At 38.7% G+C, this 13,513-nt stretch overlaps 1 protein-coding gene across 1 annotated transcript in view; it reads left to right on the forward strand.

Annotated features, from left to right (window-relative positions):
* Positions 1 to 13,513, forward strand: part of SNAP91 (synaptosome associated protein 91) — an 86,234-nt gene that overhangs the window by 18,479 nt on the left and 54,242 nt on the right. Inside the window, exons 3-6 of the mRNA XM_063124912.1 lie at positions 1,181 to 1,323; positions 5,603 to 5,678; positions 9,074 to 9,176; positions 13,255 to 13,348. Coding sequence (XP_062980982.1) covers positions 1,181 to 1,323; positions 5,603 to 5,678; positions 9,074 to 9,176; positions 13,255 to 13,348 — 416 coding nt within the window. The remainder of the gene's footprint in view (positions 1 to 1,180; positions 1,324 to 5,602; positions 5,679 to 9,073; positions 9,177 to 13,254; positions 13,349 to 13,513) is intronic.

Consider the following 13,513-nt stretch of genomic DNA (forward strand, 5'->3'; position numbering starts at 1 on the left):
CCCCTGTGTGTCACCTAGATGAACAGGTTTGACCCCTGGACGATCCAGGGATAAACCTTAGGCCTAGCTATGGCCATACACACACTACAAATAGGCTGGCCTCATTTTGAGTTGAGTCCCACTCTTTCAAGTTGGGTCAAACTAAAATCAGGCTCAGATCCCACCACTAGCACTCCTGCCCTCATGTTACCCCTTCTTGCTACCCCAAGTGAGAGTTGTTCTTACTAGGAGAGCTGGTGGTACAAGAGTAGCACAGAGGGCATATGAGTGAAACAAAAAAAGTAAGTGGGCTTCACTGAGATTTTCAGATACGAAGAAAAAAAAAGTGTCTTATGCATTCAACTAGAACACTTGAATAGCTTAATCAAGGTGAGCCAAAGAACCCACACATCCTCTGTAGGTTGGAGAGAGTGGCTGTTGGTTTGTTTTCTTTTTTCTTTTTCTACCTCTCATACTACTATCCAATAGCATTAAGTGAATTGATTGCTTAACTTGTGGCAGAACTGTACTTCAGGGACAAATATTTATTTCTTAGATTTATTTCTTATATTTATATCCTAGTTTGCCCTTTCCCCATCCAGCACTTTTCTTCTTCAACTCCTCTCTCCAATAGAGGCTACAAGGCTTGTTTGCTGGTTGAATGAGAAAAAGTGGCTACTGGAATGGAAACTAGGGGAAGGGTTAAACCCCATGCCTCCAAATATACCCTCTGCCGTTTATGCTTGTTGATGGCAAATGCAAGATTGAGAACCTCTTATTTGCTATTGAAGTTAGTTCCATGGCAAATACAGGTGAGAGGACTGGAGACTTGGGAATGCCTAGAGAGTACAGGAAAGTAACCTATGCCAGTTATCATTCTGCTCTATGATTTGAATTGCAGGTGGACATGTTACTTTTTCTGGCTAGAATCAGATGTTAAAAAAACAGTCACTTGGTGGCCTCTGGCAGGTAGTAATCATAAGCAATCCAGAAGGAAAGTTGCTTTTTTCTAATCTTATTCCAGGTATCATGTGTTTCCCAAGATATTTACATGTTACTAACTTTTTTGTCTAACTAAAAGCCTGCTCCAAAGTCCAAGTATTGTCACAATATTGGTTACTAAACTTCAGTGATTGTAATCACATGGTCTTGAACAAACATGTTTTCTCTATATTTACTGATTCTTCCTTTCCCGAAATAGATCTGATCCAAGCCACAAATGAGACAAATGTCAACATTCCTCAAATGGCTGATACTCTGTTTGAGCGAGCAACGAACAGTAGTTGGGTGGTTGTGTTCAAAGCCTTAGTTACAACACATCATCTAATGGTTCATGGCAATGAGGTAAGCACAGAGTTTTCTCAAAGCTAACCTTCAATCAGGTAGTTGAAATGTAGATTTAAATTAAATATGACCTTCTTAAATATATATTAAATATGAATTTTCCCTTCCAGTTTTTTAAAAAAGGAAGTCCTACTTGATTGTCTTTTGGGATAGTACTTTCCCTTAGATTAGGAGGCATGACCTGGTTTTGCATTAATTCCATCCCTGCCCTCCTGGAGCACCCTACCTACTTTCGGAGAAGCAGAGTTTCTGCTAAGGTCCATGACAGTTCACCTTTTGCCTTTGATTTTTTAATGCTTCCAATAACATGCTTATTGGAAAGAGGATTACTTCGTAGATCAAGGAGCAGGATTGCAATCAGACTGCTACTTCTCCAGCAGTTCTTACTCACAGTTTGGTTATTAGCGCTCAAGTGAAGCCAGGCCTCTCAATGAAGCCTCAAACCAGCAACGCCAGCAGCACCTGCTCCCTTTGCTCTTCACTGGGGCATGAAAGAGTTACCTAGCACCAAAATTTGTGCCATAGTTCCACAGGGATTCCCCACCACCTCAGATCTCAACGCCAATAGTACACATCCACCTGGATGTCCTCCAATGTGGGGGTGAGCAGAAGGTAGATTGGGATCTATTGGTAGATTTCTGGGTGATCTGATATAGATTGGCAAGGATTTCTGACTTTGCATTGTTTAATGATAGCAACAACATTTTATGCTGTCTAAATGGAGAAATGAAGAAAGCTTGGGGTAACCAGCAGTGGATTTTTGTGTGGCGGTATTGTGAGCTCCGTTCAGTTCAATTTGTACTCTGGTTAGTGACAGTCTTGGTCACTAGTAAAAAAAACAAAGTAGATCCTTCAAGTTTGAAGTCTGCCCACCCCTTCTTAAATGGGTGAAGACCCTAGTGGTTCCTTTGTGTGCAGGGACTTTTTCACACAAAGCCAATCGCAAATCTCCATATGTGCATAAGGAGGTGGGGAGGGAAGAAGCACATGCACCATAGTCCCTCCTTGGCTTATTGATTTTCTTGGTGTCTCAAGAAAATAAATTGACAATGCAAGGGCCATACCAGAACTGAAATGGGTAACCAAATTTCTCTAATGGAAGCACTTCAGGATAGAGATGTTTATGACCACCACTACTGATCTCAACAGGATTAATTTGTTTTCATTGATCTCTGAGTAGTATCTGCATGTTCCCATCAGAAATAGCCACAACAGGCAGCACCTTCACTTCTTTTATGACCACATATCTCCAATACAGAGCATTTCCATGAAATCCCACATCTGTACCCAGAGTATTCACCACATCATTAGTAACCTTGATAGCACATGTGAAAAGAGAGGTATTTGCATATCCATGTTTGCAAATTACATCCACATCCAGGTGGCAAAAGCAGAAGGCCATTCTAAGCCACAGTGTCTTGCCTTGGGCAAAATTAAGTTTGTTGTTAACTTAGAGGAGAGCTCATTGACCCTGAAAAAATGTCTTGAGCATTTCAGAGTCATTCTAGAAGTAGTAAAACACAGGAAGATCCAGTCAAAGGACCAGTGGAAAATAGTCATGGAGTTGAAATTTTCCATATAATGGCGAAAATGAATCTCATGGTCCTGCCTGGTTTCATGTTTTTTTCCAGACTTGGTGAAATGGCCATATTATCAAACCACACCTCTTTGGGGCTGCTACTTCTATTCTGTTCAGAGATTGCCAGTTAGCACCATCTTAATAATACTATAACAATAATATATTTATTTCTTACCTGTCCCTCTGGATTGAGGCGGGGAACAACATTAAATACAACAATACAATATAAATCAAATACATAAAACTAATTAAGAGAGCATATAAAACCAATACAATATTAAAATAACAATCACGACATCTTAAAATTCTTAGGTTTAAAATTCATCTGGGTAGGCCTGCCGGAAGAGATTCTGACGAATCTCTTCTGGCAAACCATTCCGCAGTCTGGGGGCAGCAGAAGAAAAGGTCCTCTGGGTAACAGTTGTCAGTTGTTTCCTCATCCAGCCTAGTTTTGGCTGATTGGAGAAAATTCTCCCCAGAGGACCTCAGTGTGTGGGACGGATTGTACAGGGGAAGGTGATCCTGCAGGTAACCTGGACCCAAACCATATAGGGCTTTAAAGGTAATAACCAACACTTTGTACTTCGCCTGGAAACTAATTGGCATCCAGAGGAGTGATTTTAATGTTAATGTAATATGGTCACCCCTAGGTGAGCTGGTGACCAACCTGGCTGCCATATTTTGAATGAGTTGAAGTTTCCGAACTCGGTACAAAGGTAGCCCTATGTACAGCACATTGCAGAAGTTGAGCCTCAAAGTTACCAGCACATACACTACCATCTTTAGGTCTTTGAATTCTAGGAAAGGGCGCAGCTGGCATATCAGCCGAAGCTGATAGTAGGTACTCCCAGCGGTCACATCAATCTGGGCTGTCATTTGGAGCGACGGATCCAGAACACCCCCAAGCTGCGAACGCAGTCTTTCGGGGGGGGGGGTGTAACGCCATCCAAAACTGGTTGACACACCTCCAAACCCAGGTTAGGGCTCTTGACTGTAAGCACCTCCATCTTGTATGGATTCTGCTTCAGTTTGTTTTTCCTCATCCAACCCATTACCGCCTCCAAGCATTCATTGAGAGGAGATACACTATCCTTAGCTGATGCTGTTAAGGAAGGCATAAAGAAATATATTTGGGTGTCATCAGTATACTGATAGTATCCTGCCCCATGCCTTCGGATGATCTCGCCCAGTGGTTTCATGTAGATGTTGAACAGTATTGGGGATAGGATGGCACCTTGTGGTACACCATACAAACAGTTCCTTCTTTGAAGAGCAGCTATACCCAAGCATTACCATCTGGAACCTACCCGAGAGATAAGACCAGAACCACTGGAGTATAGTGCCTCCAATTCCCAATCCAGTAAAATTGGTCTGGTAGATCTCTAATAATAAGCCTTACACTACCGTATTCTATGTAAGATCTCTCTCTATCTCTATCTATCTCTATCTTCTGTCCTATCATTGCTCAAGGAACATTCCAGAAGGAAACTTTTAGTCCAATAAGGAACTACTCAAAGAGAATTGGAATTCCAAACCATTCCGGCCTCTGTATAAGGAAAACAAGATGAATAAAATACCAAAGGTTGTATATGTGCAACTCATGTGAATAAAAGGGATTCACAGTAGTTCCATACCCACAGCTAGAGGATGGTGGTAATCGTATGCAAGCCACTGTTTCTGTGCAGTGTAGCACTCAGCTAGCTTACTCTTTTGGAAGCTCAGATTTGTGACTTTATATTTTGAATTTTGAATTCCAGTCCCAAAGCATAATTCATACTTTTGTTCTGAAGATTTATTCACCAGTTACTTTGTTATACTTGTAAATATATAAGCTGTTTGGATGGGAGGTACCAACGGTTGCTGTCATAAGGTTAAATCCAACATTGTGCTAGCAGATGTCTGCTAGCCTGATGGGACTTTTTCCCTCTCTCTTTCCCCCTGCAGTCCTCCACACTGTCCTAAAATGTGTTCCAAAGGATTTTCCATCCCTCCGGAGCATATTTTGAGGGCACGCAAGAAGAGGGGGAATTGCCCCTCCCAATTCTGCTGATGGAACTGTTTCCGTCAGCAGAATGACAGTTGTTGGATCCAGCCCATAGTACTGCAAAATGTAACGGTATGTTAGCTTTGTTGTATGTTGTAATTACATCATAGACAGTTATGCCAAGGCGGATATTTATGATTAAGGTGTAAGCACTCATTCCTTTACCAATTTTTCTCAAAGATAGATATTTTAGTCTTCTCTTTCAGGATTTCCATAATACTACCAAAATCTTTTCATTTTACTGGCCATATGTAGAATGGTATGTCTTGCTGTTTTTACGTTAAATGGCACAATTAGCCATATGCAATTCAGATCTATTTATAAAAGTAATTTGTAGGACATACTAACATTTGCTCTTACATCTGTGTTAAATGCACACATTGGTTGGTGTGATTAAGTCACTTTTTTATGTGGAAGGGTGCAATACAGATTCTGGTTTTGTGAATTGAGCCATCTGTATCCACTCCGGGAAGAATTATTCTAATTGGCAAGAGATATTAAAGCCATGGTATTAATTATACTATAATTCTCATGGTTTTTCACCTAGAAGAAAACATGCTTGTGGGTCTGTCATGAAATAGTAAGAGAACAATGTTAATAGTAAGAGAACAGGTACAAATAGAACTAATCATTTCCTTTCCCCCCCTGCCTCCTAGAGGTTTATTCAGTATTTGGCATCTAGAAACACACTATTCAATCTCAGCAACTTTTTGGACAAAAGTGGATCACATGGTAAGAACTATTCATTTTTAGTAATGTTTCACTGGTATTTGTGCAAAGTTATTATCACTTAGGCAGAAATGTGATTCTCTCCCCGCCCCCTGCCCCGCCCAGGTGTGGTTTATGGAACACATGAATTGGATCAAGGCAAACATTTATCAAGAACTTGTATGATAAAACATGAACTTAATCACTACTCAATCTACATTGCTGAGTATTTTTCCAAAAATGCTGGTAATATTTCTAAGCAACATAAGGTACCTATACTTGGCTATTTTTAATTGAAAAATAAGGTGTTGAAATACTATACTTGCACATTTTTGAAGTGAAGCCATTTTAAATAATAATAATAATAATAATAATAATAATAATAATAATAATGATAGTTTCAAAGTTTCTCCAAAAGGTCTGCCTATGTGTGTCTTATTAGGAGAAAGAGCCAACAGAAGGCTTCTCTAGGATATCCAGATCTAGTGTCTGTTTAGATTACAGGATTTAGCAGGTAAAATAATTGGTGGTCAGACTTCAATAGGTGGAGCTTCAAGGTCACACATGTGTTTATATAATTGTGTGTGTGTTGAAGCTCCTGCGCCTCTGGTATAGTACTATAACATGGAATGAAAATGAAAGACTAAATATGGACTTCTAATAATGCAGGGAGGGGCCATAGCTCGGTGTGATAGACTGCATGCTTGGTATGTAGAATGTCCCAGGTTCAATCCTTGGCTTCTCTTGGTAGGACAAGGAAAGAATCCTGCCTGAAACCCTGGAGAGCCGCTGCTGCCAGTCAGTGTCGACAATACTGGGCTAGATGGGCCAATTGTCTGTCTCAGTATAAAGCAGCTTCCTATGACCCTATGGTAGCTCTTATTTAATAACTTGTGAAAGACCTTGCACATAATTCAATATGCTCAAAAGGCTTTATGCTGAGGTTTTACCACTGTGTAAAATTTATTTAGTCTAGATCAACCTTTAAAAAAAAAAAAGGGGGGGGGGAGAAAACAGTATGCAAACCTACATTTGTTATTTCCTCTGCCAGGTTGTTGGGCAGTCTCTTGCCCCATGTTTGTGGGGGCAGGGAGTGGGGGAGAAAGTGTGTGCATCTTGTTTTCTTTATAGGAAGTGGTTTTTACTTTACCAAAAAGCAATTGTGCTAATTGGGGACGAGATAATGGAAGAGGAAAGATAAATGGAAGGGGAGAGAATATTCCTAACTGAAATGTCTTAACTGGAATGACTCCAGAAATTTCAATATTGTGCTCTTTCCCCAGAGATGTTAACAAGAAACCTGTATAGGGATCATATGTGCTTAAGTCTGGAGCTGTGCATTTAAGAACTAAGCTCATAAAAATGCTATTTTATAAGGCTCTTCTCTGACTTCCTACCTCACCTTGAGTTAAAATCCCACTCCAACTATGCTTCAGGAGTGCATAGTTGTGATGTAACTAAATAAAATTTCGTAGGAGCTGCAGAGGGGGGTAATAGCAGTTGCTGGTCGTCCTCTGTCCAGTATCAAGTTTGTATCTAAAATAGTAAAGTGAGATCCACCCCATCCAGTCTATCAATCCTAAACATCGGATTTTCTTCCCTGAAATAAAAACAAACATTGACCTAAAGAAGACCTGAAACAAACAGCTTTTCACACCAAAGTCTCAAATGGCACAAAGAAATGACTAGGAAGCTTTACAATGGAGTTTTGGGAATATTTGAAACCTAAAGGTTGTGGCCCTAGATTAATTATAGTACTTTTTTTTTTAGAACAAGTACAACTATGTTTTAAATGCATATAACTGCATTTGCCCACCTGTTTGCCTCTGTCTGTATGTTCCTCCTTTTCCTGTCTTCACTCTTGACTATTTTAGATTATAAGATTCTCAGGGACAGGGACCTCTCTCTTTCCTATGTAATTCTGTAAGGCTGCATGTATGCTGATAGTGCCACTTTTTATGGTCAAACTTCTTTCCCGCTGTTTGCACATAAGGGAAGCTTTCAATTGTGTTATATGATAACGACCATCACATAGGGCTTGCCCAAACATCGCAGCGACCCATAATTCTTTAAAATTGCAGGTTACCTTGAATGAGGGATCATTCACCCGCGGCCTCTTTGCTCCTGCTACAAGTGGGTGTGGTTAGCGTTATGTACAGACCAGGAACTCTTTTTCATGGGTTATTTCTCTGGCTTGTTGAGGGAGAGACAAGCTAGAGTTTCTGGTTTACACATAACATTAACTAAACCACAGATGGAAGGTCTGTGGCTTCTTTAGCTGCCCCTGCTTCAGTGGGAGCAATCAGACAGTATGCGGCTTTGTTCACAATAACCCACAATTTTTTAAAAATGTAGGTTGTCATGACATGAGAACTGGGCCACGGAGTTGTAGAATATGTGTGATTTAAATTCTTGCCGTACTTCAAAAAGAAAGCTCTAGTGACTTATAAAAACTGAATTGATCAAAGAAAATCCATACTTAAAATTCCAGGGCTAGCAAATCTGGAAGTTGTGGAAGAATGCTATTTAGACAAGAAGATTTGTGCACCCTTAACTCATGAAGTATAGAGGATATAAATAAGATTTAAGGTTGAAGCCATTATTAAAAATTTTAGTTGTTAGGTACCAGCTTTCTATGAAGCAGAAAAATATTTCAGATTGTACCACATTTTAAAGTCACTGATGTTTTCAGCTTTGCCACAAACCCCCAGTATTTCTCCAACTGTGTCAGCATTTTTAATTTGCCTTTTTTCTAGCTTATTTTGCACAGTTTTGGGGAACATGTTAAAATTAAAATACTCTTTACTTGTATCAGACTACAAAACATGTTTTAGACCATTAATTACTTTTCAGCATAGCTCCATATATCATGCCAGTTGACTTGATATCATTGGCATCCAATAAGCTAAAATGGCTTGGGTCCAAGTATTTCTAGCTTAACTGTTCTTTGAATCAGGGTGTCTAGGTATGTTCATTATGAAGAACTCCTTTAAAATGTCTGAAATCTGTTAATCTAAACTAGTTCTACCTTAAAATCATGCTAAAACACAAGGACATGGTCATAGAAGCTGACTATATGAGCACAATAGTAATACTGTCGAATAAGCAAAGTATGCTATTGTGCCTTTGTGTCTTATCAGTTTGGCAGTAACTTAAATTTGGTGTTCAGTCATCCAAAAAGAACAAACTCATTTACCTCCTATAGAAACATAAATTACAATAATCTTGTCATGTAAGCAAAAACTAACACTTGGTGCAGAGTGTCCCTATATAAGACACTGTAGGGGTTCTTTCCTTGGGTTTATAATTTTAGAGTAAGATAAATGCTTGTAGAAAATGTTGCTGAAATCCATCAGCCTCCCATCAAAATTTGCAACCTCTCTCATTCCATTATTAAAGTTTATGTTGTTTTTTTCTAGGATATGACATGTCCACCTTTATCAGGCGCTATAGTAGATACTTGAATGAAAAAGCATTTTCCTACAGGCAAATGGCATTTGATTTTGCAAGAGTGAAGAAAGGGTAAGCTGTTCTCATCTAATACAAATACTGTTGGTCCCAGTATAATAATCTATATGTGGCTGCAATTATTACTAACACTGAGCTACTCCTAATTTCATGAGAGTTTATTTAGAATAGAATTATAGAGCGAGAATATGCATAGAGGGTGTGCTGGCATGCAAGCAATATGACTCGTTATTAGTTTTTGAAAATCTGGTGTAGGATCTTGAATAGAAAAACTGTTTCTACTTCTGTTCAAAACACATTAATCCTGTGAATAATCTCTCATTGATTTTAGTGAAAACAATCTGTTCTTAAGCCCTACATATAAGAGGACTAAAAGGATTTGAAAAACAAGGGAAAACTGGTATATAAGTTGTATAGTGAATAATATTGGGGTTCGTTCCAAATGCAGTTAAGCATTAGGGTGACTGACATGGTTGCCTCAATGCATTTGCAGTTGCCCTTATATGGAAGGTTCTATATTAGGCCCTGTAGAACAATCTGAATCAACTAAACTGGATTGCCTACATTAGAAAATGCTTTTCCTCTTTCTGTGCCATTAGGGGCCTTATACATATACACAAGGGCAAAGCAACAGGATGAAGTTAAAGACTTATCTGTCACCATGGGCGATAGTAGTCTGAAGGGAAAACATACTTGAGTTCCTTGACTCCTGATATATCAGTCCTCCAGAAGCTTCAACACAATAAGGACTTTTGGCCCTTATTTCCTGACACCTGTTGTCGGTGAAGGACATTGCTTTCTTCCCCTCAGGCCTCAATCCCATCTCCTTCCCTCTTCCCTCACAATTTATAATCCAGCATTTTCTAGGACCACTTCTTTTCTTCCTCTGCTGCTGCCTCAGAGTGTTCACCTCCTCCTCCTCCACCACCACTGTCCCTGCTACCAGTGTGACTGCTCCTAGAGCGGACTTGATTCACAAAGGCCAAGGCCCAATGTCCGTACCGGCCTTTGTGTTTTTTCTCCCTTCACACCTGCCCAGCACAAACTGCTGGCCAGGGCACAGAAGCAAACTGTTTAACTATTATAGCTCAAGCTTTCAACTTTGTCGAACTTTCAAAACTTTCTGCATGTCTAGACTGCTCAAGCTTCAGTTAAAAAAAAGGAGCAAAATTGGTTTGGCAGATCTCTAGTAATAAGTCTTACACTACCATATTCTTATATAAGATTATCAAGCAGTGCCTTAAAGCTAAACATGCCCTGCCCTGGCATGCAAGTGAAAGCACTTTCCACTAAGGTAGGACAGACAACCTATGGCTTTTCAGATGTTACTGGACTATAACTCCCATCATCCCTGATAGAATTGTGAAGGCTTGGGGGGAAAAACACAGAAAAAATGGTTTATCTATTTTTCTGAGGACTGGTTTTGGGTTTTTTTCGGAAAAATTGAACTTTGAATTTCTTTTAGAATTTAAGACAAATGTTTTATATATTGCCTTTACCCCAAAAAAATAATTTCCAAAAACTACGTAATACTTTTACAGAAAGAATAGAGGTGTAAAATGTCTAGAAATAATGAAGTCATGGAGAAAAACATTTTTTAAACATTCTGTAAGATTCCCAGCATAGCTATTTCTTTCATTCCTTATTAAAATTATTGATCTAAAGTATACTTTACTGACAGACATTTATGCTCAGTTTCCCAACCTGTGAGTAGAGTCACGATTGTGCATTCTTGAAAGCAAGTGTGCATTCTTGATAGATTGAGTTTTGTTCTATAGAGTCCTGTGTTTTTGATGTTGCAGCAGTCATTCAATTTAGATCTAATCTATTTAGTAAATTATTACAAATTTACGAACTGAGTTTACTTTATAATGATAAATTTATGAACAAACTAAGTTATACATACAATAACTTTAGGGATAGTATGTTCCTAAAGCAGTCCTGCCCAACCTGTTGCCTTCTGGATGTTTTGGACTACAATGCCCAGCATTCCTGGCCATGCTGCCTGAGGCGAATGGGAGCTGACGTCCAAAATATCTGGAAGGCACCAGATTGGGGAAGAATGTTAAAAAAAGAAAGAAAGTGATTTTAGATCTGTAGATAGTGCTAAAAATAAGTATTGCTTAGTTTTTGAATTTCCCAAAATTTCTGAACCTCAGGATTTTCCCCCATGACCTCAAAATTTCTGGAAATTTTCCTTCTCTAACCCCAGTGGGAGTTGGAGTCCAACAACTTCTGGAGGGCCACAGATTGCCCATCCCTGCATAAAGAAAAGCCACTACTCTTTAATGACTATTAGATACAGCCCACTGTTATCTTGTAGTAAGCCATCTGGCTCCAGCCCAGGTTCCTGAAGATGCTCAATAAAAAACAGAAGTCACGTCGAAAGTCAAAAAGAGGGCAAGAACATGTGGCATAAAATATTTTAGAGTTTCTTCAACAGTCCTGGGACAACCTTGAAAATCGCTACTCATATAAGCATTTGTTAAATTGTGGAGCTAATTACCCTATCGATACTCAGTTTTCCTTCTCCATAATACTGGAAGTCCATGTACTTTTAGAAGCTTATATAAAGAACATATCTTCAGATTAATGTTATTTGCATAGAGGAAAAAATATAAGTAGTTTTTGTAAAACAAAACAAAACTGTGTTTTTAGTCTGGAATACACGACAAATGTTCAGAGTTAGATTCTATACTGTTTTGTATCTTTTCTCCCTAGCCAGGGATCATTAGATATTTAAAATTAGCAGCATTGTTCTCTCTTGTTGAAATCAAAGTATAAGACATGACACAGTGTTGATGAGGGCTTATAGGAGTTTGATCTTAATGTTGTTCCAATATTTCAGGTAAGTAGTTGAGACCACTGAAGCATATTTTCTTAAAAAGTGAGTGTTGTTAAAAACAACCAAAATCTTGGGGCTACTGCTGATGTTTTGTAGAAACATAGTACTACTGTGACTGCTCCCATGCCACTTAAGGCAGCAGCTTCATCTTCTGCTTACTGTTTCACCAGCATGGTAGTTTAATTTATTTATATTTATTGCATTTCTATACCGCCCAATAGCCAAAGCTCTCTGGGCGGTTTACAAAATGATTTTAAAACATGATTTCCTCTAGCTACAAGGGCAGAAGGTGTAGATGTCACCCAGACTAGTGTGAGAGCAACTATGCTGCTCCAAGTATTGTGTAGATACAAGAATTAGAGAATCCTAACCTCCAACTTCCAAGCCCCCATTGATCCCTCCAGTTTTGACACTTCCTTCTTAAAGTACACATTAAGTGATAGATGGCATTATTACCTGGAAGCATATATTATTTGTTCCTCGTTTGTTATTGGCTCATGAAGCAGCTTAAACTGACTTTTTACAGAGTCTGTAACAAAGCCAATTCCTTTTGAAGAAGTAGGAAGCTTGTAACCTGATCCTATGAAGGTTTACTTGGAAGTAAGACCTACTGCATTCATTTCTGAGTGGGGCTCACTTCCAAGTGTTCACTGGATTGTAGTTTTGGATAAAATGCAAAATAATAATATAGAATTCTAGTTTGAAATACAGTTTAAAAATACAGACAACAAAAAGGAAGAATACACTAGAATACAACAAGAACAGTCATTAAGAGGAAAAAGCAAAGCCACTGATTAGTTCTTAGTATATTACTCTATAAAACAGCTTAAGGAGAAACTCACTAACAGTTTAGAGAGTTGAATGTGTAAATCGTGTTGCACAGTTATAGTCACAAAATACATACATCTGTATTTGTAATGAGATTAGGAAAGCTGATTGTAGCATCGAAAAATACTAGGAGCTTTCTAGCTGTTTACATCTCTTGAGTTTGCTGATAGGGATAAGGAGCTTCTTTTCTACACAGCCATTTTGTTCAGTGATCACATTCTTCTTTTGTTGTTGGGTGGTGTTGGGTTTTAGACTTAAAAAGTCCTCCCAACTCCTAGCATCCCCCAGCCAGTATTAGGATTGTGCCCTAAATCTTATCTTAGAATTAAGTATTCACTACTTTTATCTGAATGTAAATCTTCACTCTGAAGCTTCGGTTTCGTTCTTTGTTACTCAGTAAATGCCTGTGTGGTGGGTTTTGGTGTGCATTTTGTTCTTGCTTTTGTATGTGTTTTGCAGGGCTGATGGTGTAATGAGGACAATGGTCCCAGAAAAATTACTGAAGAGCATGCCAATATTACAGGGACAAATAGATGCACTTCTTGAATTTGATGTATGTATCTAATGTATTCTTAAATATTTATTTAAAAGGAAAACACTTCCCACTATGAAACTAAATAGAAATAAAACATAAGGCTTTTTCTTTTTGTAACTTGTTCAAACTGCAGAAATAATAAATGGATTGAATGAAGATCATTTTTGCATTCCACTAAATTAC

Source organism: Elgaria multicarinata, chromosome 4 (genome assembly GCF_023053635.1).
Source record: "Elgaria multicarinata webbii isolate HBS135686 ecotype San Diego chromosome 4, rElgMul1.1.pri, whole genome shotgun sequence".
NCBI classification, from domain to species: Eukaryota; Metazoa; Chordata; class Lepidosauria; order Squamata; family Anguidae; genus Elgaria; species Elgaria multicarinata.